At 45.6% G+C, this 27,088-nt stretch overlaps 1 protein-coding gene across 4 annotated transcripts in view; it reads left to right on the forward strand.

Annotated features, from left to right (window-relative positions):
• Positions 1–27,088, forward strand: part of RBBP5 (RB binding protein 5, histone lysine methyltransferase complex subunit) — a 256,733-nt gene that overhangs the window by 86,552 nt on the left and 143,093 nt on the right. For all 4 annotated transcript variants that reach the window (XM_078644629.1, XM_078644631.1, XM_078644628.1 and 1 more), the window contains exons 5-6: positions 10,043–10,205; positions 26,052–26,161. In XM_078644629.1, coding sequence (XP_078500755.1) covers positions 10,043–10,205; positions 26,052–26,161 — 273 coding nt within the window. The remainder of the gene's footprint in view (positions 1–10,042; positions 10,206–26,051; positions 26,162–27,088) is intronic.

Consider the following 27,088-nt stretch of genomic DNA (forward strand, 5'->3'; position numbering starts at 1 on the left):
TGTAGTGTGTTGAGTTGACTGAGACCAAGAAAAATATGTTAAAAGTAATACATGTGAAAAAGTAATCAGGGAATCAACTTTAAAGGAATGCAACTCTGAAGGAAGAAATAGCAAGATCTTTTTCACGGGAATGAAATAGCTTAAAACAGAACTTATGAATGTGGCCGCCAAACGACAGTTCATGATCAACACAGACTCCCACATTTCTCACATTGGGAGCAGGAACAGGCTGGTTTCACGTGGAGTCTGGCCACTAGTAGTCAGACCAAACCAAGTGATCTTCACCAAGGATCAACATTTTTGTTTTGTTGCCATTTCGTTTTAGGAAGTTGGAACCCGTCCATCCTTATAACCACCCATAACCACCTTTGAAGGGCGGTTATGATATCTAAGAGATGTTTTCTACACTCAAAAGCAGTTGAGTGTCTCCTCTGTAGGACAGTACCTGAAAATGAAAGTTCCTAAAAAGCTCCCTTGAGACCTGGACATAAACTTTAACTAGAATTAATCCGAGATCTGAGACGCTGGAGAACTCCAATTCTTGTCATCTTTTCTTTAGAGTAAAAAGTGTGCATGATTTGGTGGACAGCAGGGTTGAATGAGACTTCCTGGCTGCAGTCCGTGCAAAAGGATCTGATTTATTTGAGGGCTTGACCTAATAGACCCGGTATTGTCATACGTTCAGCAATAATGGTGTGGTCAACTGTATCAAATTATGTGAACATATTGATGAGCAGGAGGCCTGAAGGAAGATTAATATTGCTTGTGTTCTTCAGTATTGGTGCATCTTTCATAAATTCACATGCTTGAATCATTCCCTGTCGTCGAAGTTGGAGTCACACTGTACCATTGTAAAGCAGTATGTATCGGTATAATAGGCTGTAGGTAATTCAGAGTCCGCTTACTAGCCTACCTATGTCCTTTTTAAAAGAGGACCAACGTCGAGCAATGACCAATCAGGTGACCGCACCCTTTGAACACTCCCAGCAGAGGCATCTTCTCTCAGATTTTCACTGCATGTCGTGTGCGATGGGGTCTCCCTAAGCTCTGCTCAGTTCTTCAGCTTTGGTGATTTCCAAATAGATTTCACACTGTTCCAGTATGTCAGAACTTGCCAAGAAAGGACTCTTTAGACCTTATGCCATCTGTGCTAAGAAAAGGCTTCATTCTGAAGATCCACATATTGCCTTTATCCATCCCACAAGGTGAGAGACTACAAAATATGCAAAACGTTTCTACTAAAACCGTCCGACTGTGAGGAAAGGCTTTTACTATGGTTGCAGAAACTGTAATCTAAAAGTGACGTTGTTTCTGAGGTGGAAAGTAGTGAATGTTCTACTTCGTTACAGACCTCCAGAGGCAAAGGTCTCTCCATGAGTCCCCTCAAAGAAGCAAGAAAGCCTTTACAAAGACCCACCAACGATCTGCACAAGGCTCGTTTCATAAGGGAAATAAAGGACTTCCATAGACTCTAAATCTGAACCTTCAACTCCATCTACAGCGCTGCCATTGAAACCTAGATCCTCCTCTGAATTAGTTTAAAAAAAGAGCAACCTAGCATGCAAAACGTCGACGACATCAACGCTATCGTAACCATCCTCAAGGGCACCTAAGATCAAGATATTGACTACAGCTGGCATATCGTTGATACTCGCTGTCGATAATCATGCCGTCAATGACTTTCATGTTGACAATGCCCACTCCGTCGACAATGTCGAAGACGACCCCATCCGTGTTAGAACCCCTGTTGACGACGGCCTCTGCAGAAGTCCTCATTGTTGTTGTCGAGATTGAAACAGAAGAGGCCACCAATGTTAGGTTTGACCACACCATCAACGCTGCCGTCGACTACCTCGTCAACAAGACTTTTACCATATCCAGAAAGGTTTCATCCTGAATGCACATCCCCTAGTATGGTATCCCCACTACCACCCAGCCACTTGTTGGATCTTGAAGATTCAGAGGGCAAGAATCAAGGTCTGTTTGGTGCAGCTCACAGCCCTTTGGAGTTGCACTTGAAGTATCCAGATAAACAGGTTCATAATAATCCTCTTTATCAGGTTCATCAATATGTTGTGCAGTACCATCCATATGCTCCTCCGCCACCACCACTAGGCATGGTCCAGGTTCCTGTTGCTTTAGTGCAAGATCTGTGAATCTTGCTTCAGGATTACTACAAGCGCTTTTCAACACCAGCTGAAGCGTAACACCCACCTGCAGTGTTATCTATGTTTGCACCCAAGTCGTTGGACCACATGCTTCCTCCACCTACTCGAAGAATGACGACACAATCTTGCATCCCCATACCTCCTTGGAGAATCCCTCTACTACAGATGATGCTGATGACTGGGATAGAGAAGAAGGTGAAATAACAGACAATCAAACTGTTACCAACGAATGGGGCGATTACCTTATCCCTCCACCTTCACCATCACAATCAAGTAGATTCTCCACTGGAAGATATTGGTGGTTTTCATACGCTAATGGAGAGAGCGTCTAAATGTTTCCAGCTCCCCATCACTGTCAAACAGTCGGATGGCTTTCTGTATGATTTCAAATAGCGATCCAGAAAAACTGTCAGAGCAATACCAATTGTAGATTATATTATCTTTGTGGTACTTCTACCTGTTCTGCTGTCCGCGCCAAGATGCCTTATCAGTGTCAATATTTTGGAGGAAGGAGTGAAAATAATGAAGACATCAGCCATTGCCACTGCTGGTCTTGCTAGGATTGTCAACAAATATAAGACCTCAGAGGATTTGCTTGCCTGTTTGATAGCACATCAAAAACCTGATTCAGTTATTACCCAAGCTGCACTACTCTGATCTAAAAATCCTTCCACCCAAATCTCTACTCCGTCTGACAGGGAGGGCAGGCGCCTTGATAAAATCGTTAGAGATTTACAATATTGCCAGGTACAACTGTCCTTGCAGCAAATTCTCTGGCTGTTCTGAGGTGATAAGATCACCAAATGTAGTTGGACATCACACATACTTAGATTTCTTCCCAGAAGACAAAAAACTGAAGATACACGATCTTGCAGGCAGGCAAAAGATCAGCATCTGAAATCATTGACTGCGCAATGGACATTGTATCCATAGGTTTCTGGCAATTGGCAGGATCAGCTGCCCTTCAGCGCCAGGGTTGGCTCAAAGCCACATCATTCCAACCTGGAGTTCAAATTAAAATCCTCGATACACCCTTCTGCGATTCTTTATTCGATAAGCATGTTGATGACACCCTACAGGCTATAAAGTCTGACACTGAGACAGCTCGATCCCTAGGAACTCACCAGTTCCGTAAGAACCCTTTTCACAGAGCTCGTGGTTGAGCAACATACTCTTATTAAGAAGGAAACCAGAAATATCAACTAGTCTTAGCAGCAGCCCTTTCAGCCCATCTATCAACAGCATCCGACTTGTCGAGCACTGACGTCAGCAGCCTATTCTAAGCCAGAATTTTCCCAATGCCTACACCAATGGAGAAAAATCACTCTGGACAAGTGGGTCCTAGACCTCCTCGTGTATGACCATACCCTGGAGTTCATTCAGGTTTCATCTCATACTCCACCTACAAAACTCCTCCCATCTCACCTTCATCTTCTTTGAAAGGAGCTATTGGCTATCTTGTCAAAAGGGGCCATAGAACATGTTCCACACTCTCAGAAAGGAAAGGGGCTTTACTCCCATTTTTTGGTGCCCCATTCTGGATCTCCCGAAACTCAGCAAGTACCTGAAGAAGCTATATTTCCCTGTGATGACCCTCTAGGAAATTCTCTTCCTTCTAAACCGCTGAGATTTTCTAACCAGCCTCCATCTCCAAAATGCCTATTTCCATGTTCCCACCGACCCAAGGCATCACAGATTCTTCAGATACACAGTGCCTGGCACCCCAGATATTTACAAAATGTCTCTCCCCAGTGGCGGTCCACCAGCGCCAAAAATGCCTTCAAATTTCCTATATCTCGACGATTGGCTAATAAATGCTCCATCCTTCCAGCAAGCATCGAGGGATACTTCCACGTGTCTTCAACTCTTTCAAACCCTGGGGCTTACGCCAACTTCCAGAAATCTGTCCTTTCTCCTTCAAAAGAATAACCTTTCTGGGAGCAACACTAGACACATTGTTAGACAAGACATTCTTGTCCGTAGACAGGTAACCAAAACCTTCCTTACTAGCCCGCTCTCTTTCAAAAAGAAAGTGCGCTTCAGTTTGCCTGGTCAAGTCTCTACTCGGCATAATGTCATCAGCCATTCTCCTAGTGCCTCAAGCTCATCTTAAAATGTGACCTTTCCATGAAGAACTTGATGCACAGTAGCTCCAAGTGAAAGGGCAATTCGACGATATCATTCAGATCACCCCAGTGATGAAAACAGTTCTTCCTTGGTGGACAAGCTCCGGCAATCTCTCTGCAGTACTGCCATTCCATCCTCCCATTTCGGTGTACGTTATTACAACAAATGCTTCTGTAGAAGGGTGGGGAGCTAACTTACAAGAACTTCAAATTCAGGACAAATGGACTCCAAAACAGTCCAGGATGCATATCCGCTTCATAGAGCTCAGCGCAATCTCACTGGATCTCCAAGCCTTCTTGCAGAGAATTCAGGGAGTCATCCTTGTTGATAAGAACAGACAACTCGACAAGTATGCAGAAAGCTAGTTACAAGATCAAGCGTTCTTTCTCAAGAATCTCAAACTATCTGGTAATGGGCGCTACAACATCAAGTGATCATGAGAGCAGAACATCTTCCAGAAGAGCACAACTCTCTAGCCGGTAGCTTGAACAGAACGACCCAAAGTTGTCACGAATGGGAACTGAACCAACTCGTTCTGGACGCCATATTTCAATGATGGGGCAAGCCCAAACAGGATCTTTTCGCATCTGTGGAGAACAAGAATAGCTGCTTTTACGCCAGCAGGTACCGTCAAAAAGGGTCTGGGGGAATTCCTTTTTGATGCAGTGGTCCGGACCTTGTACCTATTTCCCCCCCCCCCCCCTCCCTCCCCGTCCTCCCACCCGATCCCTCTGGTCCCCAGGCTTCTCAGGAAAACGAACAGGGAACCATGCCGGTTAATACTCATTGCTCCACGATGACCCAGGCAACACTGGTTTACGAAGCTTCTCTTGTTGTTCGAGGACAACTGAACTGAAGCCGCAGGTGGACTGGTTGTCAATAATATATAAATAATAATAAATAATCCTGTATTTGTAAAGCGCACAGCTACCAATAGGTTTCCTGGCGCTGGGGGGCGTCAGGAAGATTAAGCAAGCTATTGCCCAGTGTCACATGGTCCCCTGCCACCAGTGCCGGGGATCGAACAGTGATCCCGAGCGTCCGACGTCAGTCACCCTGGCCGCTGCGCCACACCTCTTCCACAATGAACAACAAGCAGGTCCTTCATCCAGGCAAACATTTTCTGAATTTATCAGCCTGGCTCGTGAACACCATAAGCTCCAGCACCTAGCTATTCCAGAGGCTTGTAAGAGTATCCTTGCATAGGCCAAAGCTGACTCAATCAACAAAACATATTGCCGCAAATGGAAACGATTTTGTCTGTGGTATGAAAAATCGAATGTACATCCTATCACATCGCCTCCAGAACAGGTGTTACCATATTTCCTATCTGTAGCCAGATCCGGTCTGGCGCATTCCTCTATTAAAGTGCATTTAGCTGCTATTTCAAGGTACAGGCAAACCTTGAGGTTTTCTTCCTTGTGGTCTCACAGATGAATCGTCCAATTTCTTAAAAGACTATTCAAAGCATATCATCCAATAAAGTCACAGCCACCTGTATGGCAGCTTAACACTGTACTATCACAATTGATGAAAAGTCAATTTGAACCTATCCACAGGGCTGAGCTAAAGTTCCTTTCTTGGACAGTGACAGCGGTACGAGTGAGGAGGATTGGCCCATTTGCTTTGTTCGACGGAAGGGAGCAGCAATCAACAGCAAATCCCTTTGGATTGGATAAAATAGATTAGCTCTCTGTCGTTAAGGAATCTACCAAAGCTCTTTCCGGAGCCTGTGACCTGGAACCCCTTTTTTAATAGTCGTGATTCGCCTAGTTCAACATGTGTGCTTGACTAGATTTAAGGGACTATTGTTATACTCTACTCTTCGTCCTGAAGATGGTCCAACTGACATTTATGCCACAAAGACCGAAACGTCGACAAGTCCATCTACTTCTCCAGCATTTTTTGACTCAAGGAATTGTTCTCTGTTTTTTCTGGACTTATTCTTTGACTATTGTATTACTTTGGAATAGATGTATACACGTATGATTTGAAGGCATCAGTTTTTGTATATTATTTATTAACCTATTTCATGGTGTTTTGTTCTAAATTAATCTACCCCTTTTCAGTTTGTTCACATTACATTTGTTTAAATTTTGAGAGATTCACACCCGTGTCTAAAATTGTTTATTACAGATAAGTTGTTAAAATTTATTGAATCGATGTTTAGATTGTTCAATTGTTGGCTAGCAGCTGGGGCTTAACAACAAAGTAATTGACTTGAATGATTTGATTTAATGTACTGAATAAAATTCCTTGTAGGCGCAGTTACCTATTATTACTTGGAAGGTGGCGTTCCTGCTAGCTTTTATTTCCACTAGAAGAGTGAGCAAACTCCAGCATTCACTTTTAAGGAACCCGTTTTACTATTCAAAGATAGCATGGTAATTCTTCGGACTGTACCAAATTCATACTGACGGTTCCCACGGATTTTCTTCTCAATCAACCAGTTATGCTAAAGACTTTCTTTTCCAATCCTCAAGAGGTGCTTAACGTTTTACGTACATCGCACAAAGCATATTCGTACTACAGATCAACTTTTAGTGGCCTAAGGAAACATTAACAAAGGTGGACCAGTGTACAAGCCCACCATAGCAAGGTAGACTTCAACAGCCATACAATTCTGTCATTCTAAGGCAGGCAGACCTTTAAGACGGAAAACTAAAGCACACACTACAAGAGCAGTCCTGCAACGGCGGCTTGATTTGCTGGGGTCCCCATTGAAATTATATGCTGTGCTGCAACCTGAAAGAGCAGGCACACTTTCACCCAGCATTATTGTCTGGATTGGGTGCAGAGAACTGAAACAGCCTCGGGTTAAGCGGTTTTTTGGAATCTTTTCCAATAATGTGAGCATTTTACCACACAATGTAAATGTTGTACCCACCAGCCGCTGTCATATTTATGTATTATTTTATTGTTTAAGTATTGCACTGCTAACTAGTCTGATTCAAGCTTGTGAATCTATGAAAAATACCCCAATACAGCAGAAAGAACTTGTTACTTAGCGCTAACTCCCATTCCCCAGTATTGGTGTTTTTCATAGATTCACATGCGACACACCCTCCTCCTCTTAGAGGCTCTTCTTCTTGGCAGGTGGGCATTTTCCCACTAGTGCTTGGAAAATCTGAGGGAAGATTCCTCTATTGGGAGTGTTCTAAGGGTGCTGTCGCAGGGACTTAGATAAGCTGACTTTGTCTTACCTTTACAGCCTATGATACTAATACATACTTCTTTACTATATTACCTTGGGACTTTAACTTCGACGGCGAATGGTTCAATGTTATGAATGGCAACTAATAGCGCTTCTGTAGTGTGCCTCATGCGACAAGCTGCTTGTTTTCAGTCCAAGATCCCTGTTGCTTCGAGAGTGTTGGCCAACCATTTAGCTAGATGCTGTTCGATAATTTGTGAAAGGGTGAGTAAACAAGTAATGGGCCTGTAGTGTTTTAGGTCACCTGGTTCTAGATCCACTTTTCTTTTTAGAAGAGGGGCAATGACACTCCTTTCAGGAGTCTAATGGACCAACCTGAAGGAGACATTGATAGCATGGGAAATGAGAGAGCCTGGAAATGAGCAGTATCAAAATAGCCACAGGACCTGGGTCAGGAGGTGAGCCTGAATTACGACGGCACTGAGTCTGAATGACTTCAACAGCTGTGATTACCGGTAACTCAAGAGATCATACTGATTTGCTGATTGCGCATTTCAAGGGATGTTCCTACCGGTCATTGTAGACAATATGATTTCTTAGTAGATGTTTGTAGTATTGTTAGTTACAAAGGAGGCCAGGTCATCACACAGAAATTGAGAGGGCGAGAAGAGCAAATTGCAACATCCTGGGGAAGTGAAGTAATGAACTTGTGTATGTTGTACAATTGATAGTGAGGTCAAGAGATGAAAGGAGATTAATCCAATCGAGGTTGCATGCAATAGCGGCTGCTACCGAACAGGGGTGGAGTAAGGAGGGAGAGGGTGGGAAATAATTAAAATAAAAAGCACTTGCCTATACCGCCGACCACCTGCCGCCGCCTCTTTTTCCTCTGTCTGCAGGAAGCACATAAACTCCCAGAATCCCCTGACCAATCACAACGCTGCCTTACAGCAGTCTTGTGATTGGTTTGAGCGCCATGGTTCGGCGGTCAGACAGGGGCTGGCAGGCTGTGGCATGGAGGACATGCAGAGTGCGCATGATGCTTTGGCAGCCCAAGATGGCCGACCAAACCCTCATGCGCACTTTAGTTGCTGCCACCTCTCCTCCCACTGTGGACGCGGGGAGCCCAGCCCCGCCCCCCTGGCTTCAGCTGCAAGCTGAATACCGAAAATAAATGATCATCATTATGGTACATGCCCTGTACCATATCTTAACATGCAAAGTGACTTTTGCAGAGGATGTTTTACAGTAAGCTGAGGTACAACCATGCAAAGCTAATTCAGTAAACGTTGCTGTTACGTTTTGCCACATTATTAAGCAAATTATAGCGATAACCTTCATGAACATAAAAAAATCCCTAATGTGATTACAAAGACGCCTGCACCATGGATCAATGTCCCAGCCCCTTATGTCTGCTATATAAACAAACATCACAGTGTCTCTTCTTGATCCAAGTCAATGTATCTGAGATCCAGTGGCAAAAAGTGTTCTGATTGTCCTGAAATTCACATTGGTGTGAACCTGTAGCAAATACTTTTTTTATCAGGCCGTCAAATGGTAGAAAGTGTTTTGAAAACTTGTGTGTCTAAATTTCATTGATTCCTAAATTACTTGGGTAGTCCGGAACAAAGCCCTTCATTGCCCTTGATAAGGTGTTTTGACTTTATTTTGGTTTTAGCTTACTTCAAATGAAGGGACTTTGAGCTCAACTGTTGAGTTTTTGGCACAGGGCAAAGTTATGGATATAGTACAAATTGTTTGTGTGCCTCCTGAAGAAAATCAAGTGCAGATTGCATGTCATGGTTACTGCTTACAAGCAAATACCAAATTCCAGGGCCTTCGATTAGTTTCATCCTTGTCTCTCGAAGCAGAACACTGGAGCTCATGGAGTTCCAAATAAGTAATCCACCAAACAATGCATGGTAATCCACACAAAATGTTGAAGGATTACTGGGTAAGTATAGTGTAGTGAATTTTGTCTTACAGCTAGTTTGATTGCTCAATGTTCTCAGGCAGCCTTGGCAGGAATCTGTACTTGTCCTCCTGGTCATAGGTTTTAATCTTGACGAGTCCACTCAGTTTATCCTTTGGATTTTGATAAAATTAGTCACATTGAGTTGGGTAACAATGCACATCAGTAATTTGGTGCCAAAATGCCACTTGTGAATGTGCGATTTACAAATACACATTCTGTAATATTGTTCTAGATAAGATTTACTAATGCTGATCAGAAAAAGAGCATATGCTACCCCAGACTTAGACCTTCGTCTATGCACATGTGTTTCAGTATACCAATTGATTAGTACTCATTTCATATACCTCGGAATATGCAAGGCTTGAGTCAGTTTGGCAAGGTGCGCTTTATAGTGGAGAGGCAAACTGGGATGGTGTGGAGACAGTAGCTGGCTAGTGTAGGGCAGGATTTGGGAGTGCAGTGGAACCAATCCGTATGGGATTATGGGCCTGGCAAATAATTGGGTGCAGAAGTATGGAGACGTGAGGGTTGGTTGATGTTGGAGGTATCAGCCCTTGGGTAATATTGAATTTTTGGAAAATAAGTCGGTATCTAACAGTTCTTTCTTGTCTGCCTCAGAAACAGAGTACTGGTTTGCCCCATGAAATCTGCTCCAGTGATGCTGACACTTTCTGATTCCCAGCATGTGGTCCTTCCTGTGGATGATGATTCTGATCTGAATGTGGTGGCATCCTTTGACCGGCGTGGAGAGTATATCTACACAGGCAATGCCAAAGGCAAGGTGAGCCTTCTACTGAGAACCATGTGAAACCTTAAACTTGGATCTCCCTCTTGAAAGAGAGCAGGTCTGAACTGCTTTGTGCAGTCACTATGAGCAGAGAATGTTGGCAGACTTGTCAAACCTGTTGCGACTTGGTTCTAAAGCAAACTGTGCTGTTACCTCATGCAGTGTTCTAGGTGGAAACCTACTTCTTACAAGAGCAATACTGCTCTGATAATAATGCACTTTTGTCACATAGCAGTGTCGTTATGCAACATAGCTTTGAGGCCATAGAATAATAGTGTAATGAAAACAAAATGATAGGAAATTGTGTCAAATTCAAAAGCACAGTATTTGCAGTACCCTGGAAAGATGGAGGTGACTGGATCTTGAATGTAACCAATTTTGACTGGGGATGCGAGAGAAACGGGGGCACTTAATGTCACTACACTGACTCGTCACTATATTGGGTGCTGACGTCTCCTGGTGCACAGTAGATAATCCAAAGATGATATTGATATCTTTTGTACTTATCTCTTCCTACAGTCCTCTACCCTATCTGTTGCAAATGATATAACCACTGAATATCTATGGCTATGCCCCAGAATCTCTGGAGATAGTTCTAAAACTCCAGAATGAAAATAAATTAAAATTTAGTAATTCTATAAATTTGTGTGATAAAATGTATCACAAAATTGAGTCCTTGTTTGGGGAATGAAATGACAAGCGGAGTATGTTTATAGCTCGATATCATGTTCCATGGAAGCGATTGCTAAAGAATTTGATGAAAGTGAATCCTTTTATTAGGGGCACCCTTGCACCCAGTAGTTATGAGCACTTTACCCAACAATGTGGAGCAGTCACTTGGGCTTGGAGCGGATCCATTCATGATATCAATCGCCTGAAACTCTCAGCAGTCTGTATTGCCCTCAAGTCCTTCTACCCAATTCCAAAGTTGGCCAAATGGCCAGAAAACTACTAAGTTTTACTTTGACCATTTGTTTGTTTATCACTTGAAAATGTTAAATACAGAAACTTCGAACAAAAAAAAATAATTTTTTTTCAAGTATTAATCGCTACAAAAAAGTCCATTGGCACATCGGGTATCATGCAAGAGGTGTACGAGATTGTGAATTATTTTTTAAAAACCTAAAGTGGGAGGAGCTGGTCCCTTCCCCTCTAAGGAACGTTATTAGCACGTCGCTAAGTTCTTCCTTAGAAAGGTAAGTCTCATATATGTTTCTTAGACCTATACTCTGCTATCAAAGAAGACGTACCAGATAAAAAAGTACCTATGGACTTCTCGACCTTACCTCAGTTGAACAACTATTTAATAAGGGCAGCAGCAAACAGTCAATTCCGGGGCTCTTCTGGATCCGGCCCCTTTTGATATTCTGCTGAAAGGAGGTAATGTCGCCATATTTGCCTTGCCTTAACAACCATCTGTAATCTATCGCTGGAAAGTGGGTAAGTCCCTAAATTCTTTAAGCATGCAATCATCAGTCCTTTGCTGATAAAGCTCTCCTTAGACCCTAAAAAGGTCGAGAATTACAGACCAATAACATTGCTCCCAGGTGTCAGCACAATAATTGAAAAACTGGCAAACGAATATTTTACCATGTTTTCAAAAAAAATAATCTCACAATCTCTTGCACCACGTGCAAACGGGCTTTCGACCAGGGTGTAGTACAGAGACTGCTCTCTTTCTGGCCTCAGAGGATCTCAAAAAGACACTAGATCATAGAAGGACAGCTGCACTCATTCTTCTTGATTCGAGTGCTGCTTTCGATACCGTCTCCCATATCCTCCTCCGACACAGACTGGAGGCGGTAGGTATTACAATAAGGGTGTTAAAATGGCTGACCTGATTGCTGTAGTCTAACATTTCACTTGCTTTTAAAACCTCTGTGAGAATCTGGAGGACTAGTGAAATCAATACATCATTGGGACGGCGCATTGACACTATTTGTGGCAGCATTCCAATATTTCCTGTTTTGAACAAAATGTCACAACATAAAGAAGGACGGTCTTTTCCTACAGTCCATACAGATGATCTTCACATTCTCCTCTCTCCACAAATGGGTAGTGTACTTCAGAGAATGCAAATCCAGGAGCCTCATAGTGTCAAAAAGAGGAGTTGAGGGCAGTTCCTCTGGCTCTAATGTGTTGCTCCAAATGAGGAACTTAGCTGTGTACTGGAAAGTAGGGAGGAGATCAGACTCTATTGAGGACAGTTAAAATTATATGGGATTGTCTCATGGTCAAAACATACATTTGGGAAATTCAGCAAGCAGAAGCATAATAAGAGTTTCACAAATAAGTTCTCAATAATGTGTGTTCAGATCATCGACCTGTATGGGCATCTGCAGCTGGATTTGCTTGCCCGATAGTAAAATGCCAAAACATCTCTTATCGACAGGATGAACCAGAATCACTATGAATTTTTATCTCGTATATTTATTTAAGATATTTATTCAGTGTGGACCCAGCTGAAGAGGCAGGTTCCCTTTTAATCTACTGGTCAAAACATGTTCTCAAAGCCATTACCCCAAAGGTTATCAAACAATTGAAGCAATCCAGATGCAGAACAACATTTATTGTGCTGGAATGGGCCTGGTAATATCAGTTTAAGGATCGCTTTTGCCTGTCCAAAGAACCAGAGAAGAGACTGTGCAGACCACACTTCATTTAAAGTGTTGGGCAAAAATATGACTCCACAGCATGACACTGCGGAGTTTAACCGCATGCGTGCGGGCGGAATTCCGCTCGCACGCTGAGATTTTTCAAACCGCACTTTACATGACGAGCTGGGCTCGTCATGAGCGTGCGAGGAGGCTACCTCATGACGAGCCCAGCTCGTCATCAGCGTGGAAGGGGTTAACGACCAGGTTCTAGAATGCACTCAAAAGCGCATCAATGCATGAAAGTTTTCCCCTCTTCACTGGAGGAGATACCACGTGCTCCCTAGAAATAGTAGCTACACTTAGAGATAGATTTCCCTATGGAGATCGCACTCTGGAGACCTGGCGGGACAGGACTCCATAGGAGTATAAGATGGCAAACCGAACTACATGAAAACGCTTCCACAAGAATGCTGGCATATATGTCACCTACAGCAATTGAATCAGACTGACGCACGACTGGAAGGGGAGGGAGTTGGAAGGGAGGGCTACTGGGCTGAGAGGGAGAAAGAAACGGGCTAGAGAGGGCCAATGTTTGTGAGGAGACAAAATATTGTAACCAGAATATCAAGTGTCTCATTTGCATATTTTTTATACGTTGTCATTACAATCAAATGAGAACCGAGGCACTAAACATTAGATATATGAGCTGGCACAGATCTGTGACCCGTCTAACGCTGTATGAGCTGTTTGAAACTACAATAAGATAAACAAGCATTTGCAATGCAATAGGTCTCGCATTAGGAAAGTTTGAGCTATTGGTATTGTAAATGACAAATTTTGTATTTATGTGTTGGTTTTGAAAATAGCTAAATTAATAGCTTTGTCATTTACAATTCCAATAGTTTTAACTTTCGCAAATGGGACACCTATAGCATTTATAATGCATTATGTGTTGTATTTACGTGCCTTAGATGTATTGATATTACAAATAACAATGGCTTTTATTTATTTTTTTAATAATTAATACTTAAATAAAAGTTATTGTAATTTATAGTGGCAATAGCTTAAACTTTTGTAAATCAGTTTTGTGAAGATTATGTTGTGTATTTTATTGTGACGAAAATCCAAGCACAGAAGTGAAATATTAACATCTTTTTGTGACATTTGTAATAAAGCTTGAAACATTGAGAGAACATATTTGAACCAGTTGTTGTTGAATGGTTGCACAGATTGATGCTGTGGTGGCGCTGAGTGATGTTGTGGTGGCGACGAGTGATGCTGTAGCGTTCAGTGATGCTGTGGTAGCGCATACTGATGTTGTTGTGCCCCTGAGTGATGCTGTGGTGATGCGATAGAGTGAGTGTGATAGATAGATAGCGGGAGGGCGAAAGATAGAGGGAGGGTGATAGAGTGAAGGAGGGCGTTAGAAAGATAGAGTGAGGGCGGTAGAGTGAGTGAGGGCGGTAGAGTGAGTGAGGGCGGTAGAGTGAGTGAGGGCGGTAGAGTGAGTGAGGGCGGTAGAGTGAGTGAGGGCGGTAGAGTGAGTGAGGGCGGTAGAGTGAGTGAGGGCGGTAGAGTGAGTGAGGGCGGTAGAGTGAGTGAGGGCGGTAGAGTGAGTGAGGGCGGTAGAGTGAGTGAGGGCGGTAGAGTGAGTGAGGGCGGTAGAGTGAGTGAGGGCGGTAGAGTGAGTGAGGGCGGTAGAGTGAGTGAGGGCGGTAGAGTGAGTGAGGGCGGTAGAGTGAGTGAGGGCGGTAGAGTGAGTGAGGGCGGTAGAGTGGTAGAGTGAGGGCGGTAGAGTGGTAGAGTGAGGGCGGTAGAGTGGTAGAGTGAGGGCGGTAGAGTGGTAGAGTGAGGGCGGTAGAGTGGTAGAGTGAGAGTGGTAGAGTGAGGGCGGTAGAGTGGTAGATTGAGGGCGGTAGATTGAGGGCGGTAGAGTGGTAGATTGAGGGCGGTAGATTGAGGGCGGTAGATTGAGGGCGGTAGAGTGGTAGATTGAGGGCGGTAGATTGAGGGCGGTAGAGTGGTAGATTGAGGGCGGTAGATTGAGGGCGGTAGAGTGGTAGATTGAGGGCGGTAGATTGAGGGCGGTAGAGTGGTAGATTGAGGGCGGTAGATTGAGGGCGGTAGAGTGGTAGATTGAGGGCGGTAGATTGAGGGCGGTAGAGTGGTAGAGTGAGGGCGGTAGAGTGGTAGAGTGAGGGCGGTAGAGTGGTAGAGTGAGGGCGGTAGAGTGGTAGAGTGAGGGCGGTAGAGTGGTAGAGTGAGGGCGGTAGAGTGGTAGAGTGAGGGCGGTAGAGTGGTAGAGTGAGGGGACAAGCTGAGGTGACTTGTGATTCTGGCGTTAAGAAGACGCTGCAACTTGTACTCATCGAATAAAATGTAAAACTGCTCAAAAAAGGTCATATGACCATGTGGTGCAAGCAGGCTCTGCGTCACCGAGTCACGCAGGGAGGTGACGTTCAGGAAACTCACCGGCCTTTTGTCCGTTTCAACGACAACGTGTCATTATCTGATAACAGAGATGGAACTAATCATTTAAACGGACCAGAAACTTACTCCAGGAGGCTTTTAAAGGGCAATTTGTGAATCCATGGCATCCCTACGAAAATTAAATTCTTATGTATACACATAAACACCCACACAGCCCTGGACAAAACAGGCCCTCCCGTGGGGTGTCTCCCAGCATCAGTGGAGGCCCAGGGACCTTTGCCTAGCTCTCTAACAGACGCATCGCCTCGAAAAATATATAATATATATATATATATATATATATATATATATATATATATATATATATATATATCAGTAAACCTGCCACCCATTCCACAACAGGAAGAAAGGTGAGGGTTTGAGTCCATTCTATAACACAGTGCGGCCCAGTTTAAGTATGTTGTGGCCCTACTGCAGTGCTTTAAATTGAACTTTAGAAGTGCAGGTACTCCGTACCGGACAGTACCTGCCCAGTTAAAGCACTGCCCCCTACCCCCCTCCCAGTCCACATAGGATAGCGATACTAGATCGGTCATCCTAAAAATACCCGTGGTAAAACAACCCCGACTGTCTATCGGGAGATCTCTTGCAAAGCTGTTCTGGAGATTAGAAGTGAAATCCAAGCATGACATGGGCACCGGCCAAACGTGGCCCTGTGGTAAAGTGACCCCAGGCGCCAGTCTAGGGTATCACTTAAAGGTACAGAGCACCAGAGCAAAGGGCCAGGTGCTTATTAGGTGTCACTCACCTCAGCTCACTCACTAGACCAGGAGGGTCCAACCTAGGGCCCAGGGAGCCCGTTCCAGCAAAGATATTCGCAATATTTGTTCACAATTGCATTTAAATGCAGCTAAACTAAATGCGCATCTCTTACGTAGTCGATGGTTATTCTGAAAATGGGGCATTACGCTGGCCCACCTGGACCGACACTAAAACACAAGACTAACCACAGGAGCTTGAACAACCAGTGCTTATTGTGAGTCTTACTCGCTTCCGATAATCTCACTTTATTGGTACATTGACGTCCTTGCCTTGAAGTCGTAATGAACTTTGTTAATGAACACAGAGACTCATTCGGTTATGGTCAACCTCATATGTTTATATGGCAGGGCCAACAAAATTGTTTACATTACCTTCCAACTGCTCAAGAGTCTGTGCTCCAATGCGTCATAGCTGATCACTGATGCAGTCAAAACCTTTAGTTAAATGTCTGGAATAAGCAGACGTGGGGGGATTGACACACCCTGTTCACCCCTCTGATCATTGCTAGAATTTGAAGGAAGCCTGTTCTGAGAAAAAACTACAAGGCAGTCCAAAATCACCACTACTTATAGACTGAATTAAAAATGGAGCCCATTGGCTGTTCCACTCAACATGCCATCCTTGTGATATGACTAATAATTTAGGGTTTAATAATAGGTATTAAACACTGGCCTTCTCAATGCTCATCATGCCCCAAATCAATAGTCCTTTTCACGGGAGGTCTTTGAAGTTCACGTAAACATAACGTTTCTCAAACAATTCCTCTAAGCAGGACAACCACCCATCTCTCTGACAGCACACACCGGGTAGCTATGGATGCCCAAGGCATGGGCTTGGCCCCCTACCCTCTGCTCTCTCGGACCATGGAGGGCCACAGCAGATGCACCCAGAGTCACAGAGAAGTAAATAAATGCAAGAAAGGGCAGGGGAAATGCAGGCATTGTTTGGGTGTGTGGCAGGAAATGCCCAAGACAGAGCTGAAGCAGGAAGGTGCAGCATTAGAGGATACAGATGAGGGGGGGGGGGGGGGGGTGACGTGAGGGACACGTGAGGGTGGAGTGAAAGAAGGGAAAAAAGACAGCATAAAAAGAAATCAGCGAAAGAGATGCGTCGGAGAAGTTAAGTAAGGGGCTGAACGGCAATGCGAACTCCGATGTAGTAAACATTTCAAAACCAATGAGACACTGATCAAATCATAAAAAGAAAGACATTAAATAACATAAGTTTTGGGGTAAGAATTAAATGGTAAAACAAGACAAAGTAGGGTGGTACAAGTAGCGGAGAGACTACATGAATAGAAAAGAAGGCTGAGTAAAAAAGAAGGCTAAGAGATAAAGAAGGAAACGTAGGAAAAAAACTCTCCGCCGCAGACCAGCTTGGACAGGAAGCCAGGCAACCTGTGTTGGGACGGGGGCGGGGCTGCAAAAAGACAGGAAGCAGACGGGAGCCTACCTCGCGCTCCTGTGCCCGTGAAGCCAGACGGAAGTGAGCGAGCTCATGGAGAGCCCCGCCTGCTGCCGAGACTGACCTGCTGTCGAGGGAGAGCGGGACATGCGGAAAGAGCCTGGTGAGTGAGTGAGGGGAGGGAGGGAGGGAGGGAAGGAAGGAAGGAGGGAGGGAGGGGGGGGATGTGTGGGCGGGATGTGTGGGGGGGATGTGTGGGCGGGATGTGTGGAGGGGATGTGTGCGTGTGTCTGTGTGTGTGTGTGCACGCGTGTATCTGTGTGTGTGTGTGTGTGTGCGCATGTGTGTGTGTGTGTGTGTGTGTGTGTGCGCACACGCGGGTGTCTGTGTGCGGGTGTCTGTGTGCGGGTGTCTGTGTGCGGGTGTCTGTGTGCGGGTGTCTGTGTGCGGGTGTCTGTGTGCGGGTGTCTGTGTGTGTGTGTCTCTGTCTGTCTGTCTGCGTCCTTTGTCACTGAACAGCATGCCGGAATCGCAGCGCGTGTTCACGCGCGCGACCTGATCCGATTCCGGCATGCTGTGCGTGCCCATCTGTTATGTTATGTTATTTTTATGCTTCTATAGCGCACGGCCACTCCACGGAGTATCCCGGCGCTTTATCGCCCAAAATTCACCTAACCTCTCGCCCACTCATTTAAAAATCCAAGTAATTAAGGACTTTCTGGAAGGCGGTAAACCCGGCTTCCCCTATTAGGTAGACCTCCTTCTTGCCAATGGGTATTAAACTTAGTTCTATCTATCTCCTCCTTTTGAAAACTGTAGTAAGCTGGCTTTGTATATGGCATGTCCACTAGGTGGTTAGACTCTGCACAGAGTTCAGGGGTTCACCAAATGTGTGCAGGGCTCATTGTAAAACCCAAAGTGCTCTATTAGTGGCAGTGTGGGTTAACAGCCTTAGGCCTAACAGGTAGTGTTGTAAGACATTCATAGCAGAACATTGATCAATAATGGACACACGACTCAAAAAGGAGAATATACCAATCTCAGAACAAGCATTAAAAATGCTATAGGTCTTGCATTTTTTGAGTTGGAGGTATTGGCGTGGTTTGGCATTGTAAATGGCAATATTTCTTTTACCCTTGTGTGATGGAGTGTAATATATTAGCAGCATAAACTAAAAAAAATGTATTCGGAAGAGCCGTGAGCATCATAGTCAAAATTGTGAAATAGTGTTAGTGTTATTGAGGTTTTTGTTAAATTTTTTTTTAAATTAAACAAAATTATGAATAAAAAAAAAGCATAGCATTACTGCTCCATTCCTAAAGGTATGTACTGTTTGGTTGGGTGGTAAGCCATTTGAGAAGCTTGAGGAGGCAAAAGTTAGGAGGAATGTGGAGAAAGCCTTCAGAAATATACAGCAACCCCCCCTCGCTGAGCTTAACAAGCTGTGGCTTTCACTGTAGTACGAGGTAACATCACAGCACTTCCGAGCCTATGAACGAGGTCTTGTGATAGATTTTCAATGGAAACCACGAAGCACGTCGCTTTTCTTTCGAATCCTGTTCTTCCCTGAATTGCATCTTGAGTGAATTAAACATTCCTTGCAAAGCAGGGCATAAAGTGGGCTTGCAGCCTCAAATGTGTCTATATGCACGGTTTCTGGTGTAAGAAGGGAGGTGCTACTTGCTTCCTGGATGGGTGCACGGCCACGTGTTTGTAATGAAAGGTGGTGAACCGAGGCTTGTGGTGTGCTGGAATGGTACAGGCTGTGGTAGGCGGGGCTTGTGGTGTGCAGGGATAGTACGGGCTGTGGTTAGGCAGACCTGGTGCATTTAAGCATACTCGCCCAAGTACACAGTGCCACCGCAAGCTGCATCTGGGGGAAATTAGAGGCTGTCGCACCTACTTTTACCTACTGTTTCCAAACTGCTGTGTAGCACTTGCATTCTCAAGGAAAGCACCATCGGACGGCTGCGAGGGGAGACAGCCCCCCGGACTGTGTTACTCTGGAGGGGGCTTGGGAGGTGTGGCTAAAAGGTTGCAGGCGTGCCATGCAAAATAAAAGGAAGGTGCGTGCGGCCATTGTTGATCAGGCATGCTGCTCTGCATAAATACAATGTAATGCCCCCCCCACCCCCCACAAAGATTTGGGTGAGCCGCACTATTTAAAAAGAAAGTAGCGCTGCCACCATTGTTCAAGATCAAAGGGGGCTTGCCTCTCTGCCTGCTCAAATTCGTGAGTCGCACATAAGAAAAACAAAAAAGCCTGGGCCGCTAAAATTAAATCTGAAGCATAGCATGAGGCGCTGCATTGAAACATGCTATATAAACGCTGGCTGTAGTGTGGGGGGAGGGTATTTAAAAGATAAAGCAGGGCTTCTGTGATTGGGCCTCATGCTCAGCCAGGTAAACCAGGGGGCAGAGGGGGTGGACGCCACCTAAAGCACTGCTTTAAAGAGGCAGTGATGAGTGGAGCTGGATATAAAAGAAGCAGCTGCTATTGCTATGCGCTCGCACAGCCTGTCAAGCCTGCTTCTGCAAGATATTAAATTAAGTAAATAGTTCTCCCTAACTGCTAATGAAAGCTAGGGAGTAAGGGCACATGTAAGAGGGGCTGTCCTTAATGGGAGGTAACAGGAGAGAGGCGGCTACTAAGGATGGACTACTTCGTCTATTGACAAATCAAAAGCCGTTTTTTACAAAGGACAGGAAGAGGAGCCAATTGTAAAGATGGGCGCAACATGGGTGGAGTTTAATACCCATATCCTGAATGCTGCAGATCTCGTAGAGACCACGCAAGCGCTACCTAAGCAAGACTCCAAAATATGCTTTGTATTTTATTTTAAGACCAAGAGCTTCGTAATAAGGTAAGTGCGTTTTTAAAGATAAATACTTTTCGCTTTCCAAACTTGACACTTAGGACAATTTCTGCACAATTCAATGTTATTTTATGAGGAAAATAATTCCGTGTTTAAACAGGTAAGTATCACACTTACAGTTCCAGTCTTCGGACCATAGCTCAGCATGGGGCAAGGGTCAGGTGAGTGCCAAAATTGCACCACAGTGGCACAGGTGCGGCTGGGTGCAGAGATCAAAATCGGAGTTTGGCCCAACAGGTTTCATTAGAGTCTGGGGGTTCTCAAAGCCACACTGCTTGCAGGTAAGTAGATTGGTTGCAGGGGCCAAGCTTTGGGGGTTAAGTTAGGCACAGTGGGGGCCACAAAGCTGAACCAAACATACACCACCAGTAGCACGGGTGGCCGGGTGCAGGGCGCAATTTCAGCACCCGGCGCCCGGTGCTCTTCAGTTGAGATTCTGTTGTAGGCAAACAGGCCACAGGCGTGGCATTGGAGGTTGCAGGAGGGAGAGAAACAACAGCGGAGGTAAGTAGAGGTGTAGGGTGTTGTAGGGGCACTGTGAATTCAGCTCACCAAAGCCAAGGGGCTTTAGGTGCTTTGGTGCGTTTCAACGTCTGAGTCGTCTTACCGTAGCCAGTCGCAGTCAGGTGGAACCTCTGGATTCACACTGCAGGCGCTGTTGTGGAGATCAGGAGAGGTCAGCCAACACTGGACTCAGTCAGGATCGCTGGGGAGACTTCACTGGACAGGTAAGCTAATCCGAATCGGGCAGTGGGTGTCTGGTACAGAGTGGCCAGGAGACGTAGATCCACCTTGATCTGGAGTCCTGCGAGTAGATTTCTTCTGGATACGGCTGCTGTCCTCGGGAGATTGGAGTCTTTGTCGAAGGCAGAAGTATATCGCAGCTTCGTCGAAGGTGGAGACAGACCAGTGTGGCACTTGTCGTCTTCAGTCTTCTCTGCAAGGATGTCTTCTTTCATCTTAGGTCATCTCAGATCTAGTTTCCAGATCTGAGGGCGCCCCCTAAATACTACATTTAGAGGTGTTTTAAGGGAGTAGCAGGTAGCTACAATGGGGACCTTACCTGGGGTGACTACACCCTCAATTATGCCACCCTCCTTTGGAAGAGGTCATAGACCTAGCCCTGACTGAAGGGGTCTCTCCATCTTTAAGATGACATGGTCTGAAACCTGTGCTACACCTCCCCTCCCTCACCTTTGGGGTGGAGTTGACAGAGGGATGGGCACACCTCCTTTTCTTTGAGGTTTTCCCATCCAAAGTTGGGTGCAAACCAGGGGCTGCCATCTACTGCTAGCAGCAGAGGCTGGGGGTCACATTACAAAGGCGGCAGGCCTTAGGAGCTTCCCCTTCGGGCACTGGCCCATCCTCTGCCTAGGATGTGCATTGCTACTGGTCCCAAAGAGCAGAGGTTCTCCACCCGGGGGACCAGAAACATATATGCGTGTGACAGGCTGCCTAAAGTCAGTCAGTGCTCACACTAGGGTCGGTAGGTTTTCAGGGGGCACCTCTGACATCCACTTGGAGTACATGGTGTAATAAATCTCACACTGGCATCAGTGTTGATATATTACAAGGAGTTGTTTTGTACTAAACACTCCTGGTTTCAGTGAAGCCATCTTGGTGCTGTGGAAGCCCATGTGCTTTTCATGGCTTTCCTAGCACTTACAATATTTAGGAATTGACTTAAGTATTGTAGAGGCATATCTACTCACCTGGGGTATAGTGCACCCTGCACTCGGGCTGTAAACTTGCTTGTGGGTGAGTAACCCATACCTACAAGCAGTGCTGGCTGGCTTAGCAGCCAGGCAGGGTACCATGTCAACTTTGTCGTTTTTCACCTCGGAATGGCATGCAAGCTGCAAGGGCACTGGCAAGATCCTAGTTAGTGGGATCCCAGGGCTTCTGCTCCCGGGCCCCAGGTACTCGGGGTACCATTTACTAGGGACTTACAGGAGGGCAGAGGTACCATTTGTGGGTATGTTTTAGGGAAGAAGCACTGGCACAGGGACATGGTTGGCAGGGACCCTGTGCACTATAATTGAAACCGCATCAAAACTAGGGAAAAAGTAGGGGCCAACCATGTCAAAAGAGGCACTTGCTCACAAAAACCCTGCACGGATTTCCTCCTAAGCACCTCTCTTGTAAAGTTGATTTTCTTGTTACTGTCACTTCTGCTTGTAGATTGAGTGAGCTACGGAAAGTTATGTTGTAACAAGCCTTGTATAGTTGTCTTAGAGTAATGGTTATTAGATCTCAACCCCTCATTTTCTAACAAAATGAATTCATAAATGTAATATTGATCAGTCAATTTTTATCCCTATACTATATTTTCCTTATTTGACTTATAGAGCGATAGAAAGGTCTGTCATGCTCTTGTTAAGGTACTACATTAAAAACACTAAAGACGTTAGGCATTTTTAGGCATTGTGGCCAGAAACCCATTTATATACTGTCTGTAGCATATCGTGTGCAATTCTCTGCTACCAAAAACCCAATACATTACTAAAGCGTCGGACCTAAAGCCCATTTACTAAGGGAAAAAGGCAGCTACTTTGAACTTTCTCATGAACTTCTTTTTGCAGATTTTTAAAGTGTGAATATGGAAATCAGTCCACATTTTATTCTATATCTAGACTGTGACTCCGGGATAGACGCACAAGGAGATCAAACATCCCTACATATTTCATGCTGTCTGTATCCTCTCTCCCTCCAGTTTTTTCTTTATCCTGATTTTCTTCGATCGTGGGTGGAAGTTTTCTTAAGATCACACGACTGAGAGGGGAAAGTTACTATTTGTAATCCTAGTGCTCTATCAGGGGAATCGTCAATGAATTCATGAATAACCCTTCACCGGGAATCGGAGAGAACAGATTAAAGTGCACCTAGACAAGTATTTATTTCTACTCATGTTTGAGAGCTTTGAGATGGACTGACTTAACCTTCTAACCTCTACCTTCAGTGATAGCTTGGTCAGTCTGTAATCTGTGATACTTATCAGCTCATTTATATTCAGTTTCTCCTGTTTAGAGATAGGAAGGTTAGGTTCAGAAAATATTTGTATGTGTTTTTTTTTTTTTAAAACCTTTATTATGCAGTAAGGAATATACAAATACGGGCCTACAACCAGTCAGGCCGGCCACGACACAGTATGAGAGGCCGATGACTCCAGAAGGATGTGCCCTGGAATCAGCCAACAATATAGAAGCAATCGGTTCAGTCTGGAAAGGTTAAGTACGGCCCTCGAGCAGGATCAAAAAAGGTTAATTTTATAATAAGGAGTATAGCAGGATCAATTGCAGTTTATGGATATCCGAGTTCCCATAGCGGGCCACGAAGCAAACAGCAAAACATAAGGGCATCAATATGGATAATCATCAGCAACAGTTTACATCAATCAGGATATGGACGCCATATATCAGAGCAATACCCACCGTGGCTCGTCTCTTGTCTACCTATCACCCAGTTACATGTTTTAGAAAGAACGGAGGAACCGGAATAGCAACAGTGAATATAATCATCCGCTATACTAACCTAAAGAAGAAAAAGAGGGGAGAAGGGAGGGAGGAAAAGGGAGAAGTAATATAAGCGAGAAGGAGAGAACGCCGCGCCGATGCAAGCGCCCCACAGCAATAAGCACGCAAAGAGAGTAAGGATATCGCCAGCGAGGGGGGCATGTGAGTCGTAATAGCAATGTGGCAAAACCGTAAGAAGGAGAACAACACACCTCCAGTTCCCACCCTCAATCGTACCATGGGAGACAAGCACAGACGCGGCGCTCCGATAAAGGGATACAAAAGAGCCATAGAACTAAGGAAAAGAAAACAGAGAAGAAGCCCCAGCCCACCCACCCCACCCTGCACCCCTGCAGAAGGCTACGGCCTACCCCCCCCAGCAGCGTGCCTGTCGCCCTAAATCAGAACCCGAAATATAGAGAAGTCAAGGAGGGAGAGAGGAATAAAGAGGCAAAAAAGGGGGAAAGAAATCAAGAGGGGGGGGGGGGAAGGAGACCATCAATCGAGTCGTTCGGCCCCAGCCCCCCGCCCACCCACACAATTATGCAGCGTCTAAACGAGATCGACACAATCTCAGGTATCATAAACTCTCAAAGGGATCGTCCATATTATCATGATTGGCGGTCTGCCTCATCACAATCCGTTCACCGGTAGTCCTCAGGGTTCAGTTTGGCTCACCCCTGGCCTTTCCTAGTCATCACTACCACACATGATATAGCAGTGGGAAGCAAACATTTCAAGATGGAGAGGCTACTCGATCGGAACAAAACAAGGCAAGGGTGTAGACCAGGGGGCCCCGGCAACCAGCAACAAAACAAGAATCTGTCTCTGCAGTCCGGGACTCTCAACAATGACACCAAGAGCAGCAAAAAACAGGAGTTCAGTCTCTCCGTATAAGAAAGCAGAGGCTCCCCCGCAGTACAACAGCACGACCTCACCAAAGTAGATCGGAGCAGCAGTCCACAACGCTCCTCGAACACTCGAGCAGGATCGGGCCCCAACATGGAGCCCACGCCCTCGCACCCCACACTCACAACTGCCAGGAGATTCGGGGCCGCAGGCTTGCAGTCTTGTCGATGCACAGCGGTAGCACTCCTCGCAGCGATCGAGGGGGACGAAGCAGCGCCACCACGAAGTCGAGCCGCGTCCATGAAGAACGGTCTATCAAAGATGGCGGCGGACCGTATACTTTTCACAGGGGCACCGGGGGCCAAGGCCGCATGCAGAGACTGCAGGGCGTCAAGGAAATCACCAATCGTGGGCTCACGCTCACATGACCAGGCCACCGCGCACTCCAGCCACACAAGTCCGCTGCCCTGAGGAAATCCGTGTCCCAGGGCGTCGGCCGCCATTTTGCGGGTTCAGCCGCGTCACCACCCTCCGCAACTCCCGGAGCGGGCTCTTAAACGAGGAAACCCCTGGAGCGCACGCAGGCCCCAAGAATGGCAATCTTGGTGCAGAAAGATGCGCCACCAAAGTCGGGGGGTCCGCCTGCGCCACCACCCGCGGGCATCACAAGCCGACTCCGGGCGCAGGGCTTCAAGATGGCCGGACGAGGCAGCAACGGGGGCGTCCTCCTGCTCGATCTTCCCCCATCCACGGCGCGCCACGCCCTCCCACGGGGCCTCCCGGCCGCTGGACCGGCCCGGTCAGTATCCACCGGAACAATCGCACAACGGCCTCTCACAGTCTGCCCTCTCTCCCGCCGGGGGCCGCCGCCGGCACCGCCACCCCGGCCGATCCACGCAGGCAAGGCTCCGGTCTCCACACCGCGATGGCCCCGGACCGAGCAGGAGCACAGCTTCGGATCCACAGCACGCAGGAACCCCCGGGCCAGACGGTGAGTACGAGCGTTGCTTCACGTTTCCGTTTCTTCCCGAGTGTGTCGTCTCGGGGCAGGATATTTGTCAGGATTTGCGTGTTGGGCAGGAAGGCTGACGGAGCCGAGCTACAGAGCGGCCATTGTGGTCACGAGCTTGGCTCCTCCCCCCTTTGTATGTGTTTTTAAGCATGTATGATTCATTTCATTAAAATGAAAAATAAAAGAATGCGTGCTAAAATTACAAGACCTGGGAAAAATGCCATTGTTTTATAATTGAGAATTATAAAGTAAGGCTGTAACTTTTCTTCTGTCAGCAGAAATATTCTAGTAGATAATGCTTTCAAAGTCAACAATGGTTTATTTTCTTTTTCTTGCAGATCTTGGTCCTAAAAACGGATTCTCCAGACCTTGTGGCTTCCTTCAGGGTTACGACCGGCACCAGTAACACCACGGCTATAAAATCCATTGAGTTTGCAAGGAAGGGAAGGTTAGACACTGAATTCATGTTGATATTTGTTTCATCCATCAGTTATGAGCTACACGTTAAGGCCCTGGTTTTGAAGTCACAGTAGACCGTAAATTTGGAAACGGTTTAATATAGTTTGAGCTTGTACTTTCTGTGGGCTGGTGTTTGGGAACCAGTTGGGAAATAGCTTGTTTTCAGTTTAAAGCACCATAAAATTACTCCTGGCAGGGCAAGAAAGTAAAAAGCCAGAGGATGAATACAGAATTGTGTATACTGCCTGAAAATCTTCAGGTTGTACAGTGTTAAGTTTTTTAGTACTTAGGTAGCCAAATGTTTTTTTATATCAATAAGTCTTCATCCATGGTTTTGAGTAGCATCATGTGTAATGGTGTTGGTGTGTGTTTGAATTGTTTAAAATGGTCTGGTGCTGTGAAAAAGTACTAACTTGTGATTTAACTACTGGGGCTAAGTGTTGGGTCTAGAGGGAAGAAGGCAAAGTAGACCTCTTCTACCTTGTTTATCTCCAATCCTATGCATACACACTTCATATGACCTTATTTCCTTTCCTTTTTATTGACCAATGTTAATACCCAATACACTAATTAGGTCTTGCCGAGGCAGCGTACTAATGGATGGAGGCCAAAATATGGTGTTCCGTAACTTATCACTACGATGAACCCTCAAAACCCCTAAAGAACCCCTAATGGCTGAGATGCCTCAAGGAAATGTATAGGCAGTTGATCCTACCCCCGCCCATGCCGATGAAGAAATTAGCTGTCATCAAACGCGGACTGTTAATTACCTGACAAATTGGACGGAGCCAGATTAATACAATTAACAGGAGAAGCAAAAGGGATGAGTCAGGGACAGGGATTGCGCTGTCTCTTCGAGACATGCTGTATGAAGGATATGGGCCTTAAGCACCTCCCACTTTTCACCCATCTTTTT

This window comes from Lissotriton helveticus, chromosome 5_1 (genome assembly GCF_964261635.1).
Source record: "Lissotriton helveticus chromosome 5_1, aLisHel1.1, whole genome shotgun sequence".
In the NCBI taxonomy this organism is placed as follows: domain Eukaryota; kingdom Metazoa; phylum Chordata; class Amphibia; order Caudata; family Salamandridae; genus Lissotriton; species Lissotriton helveticus.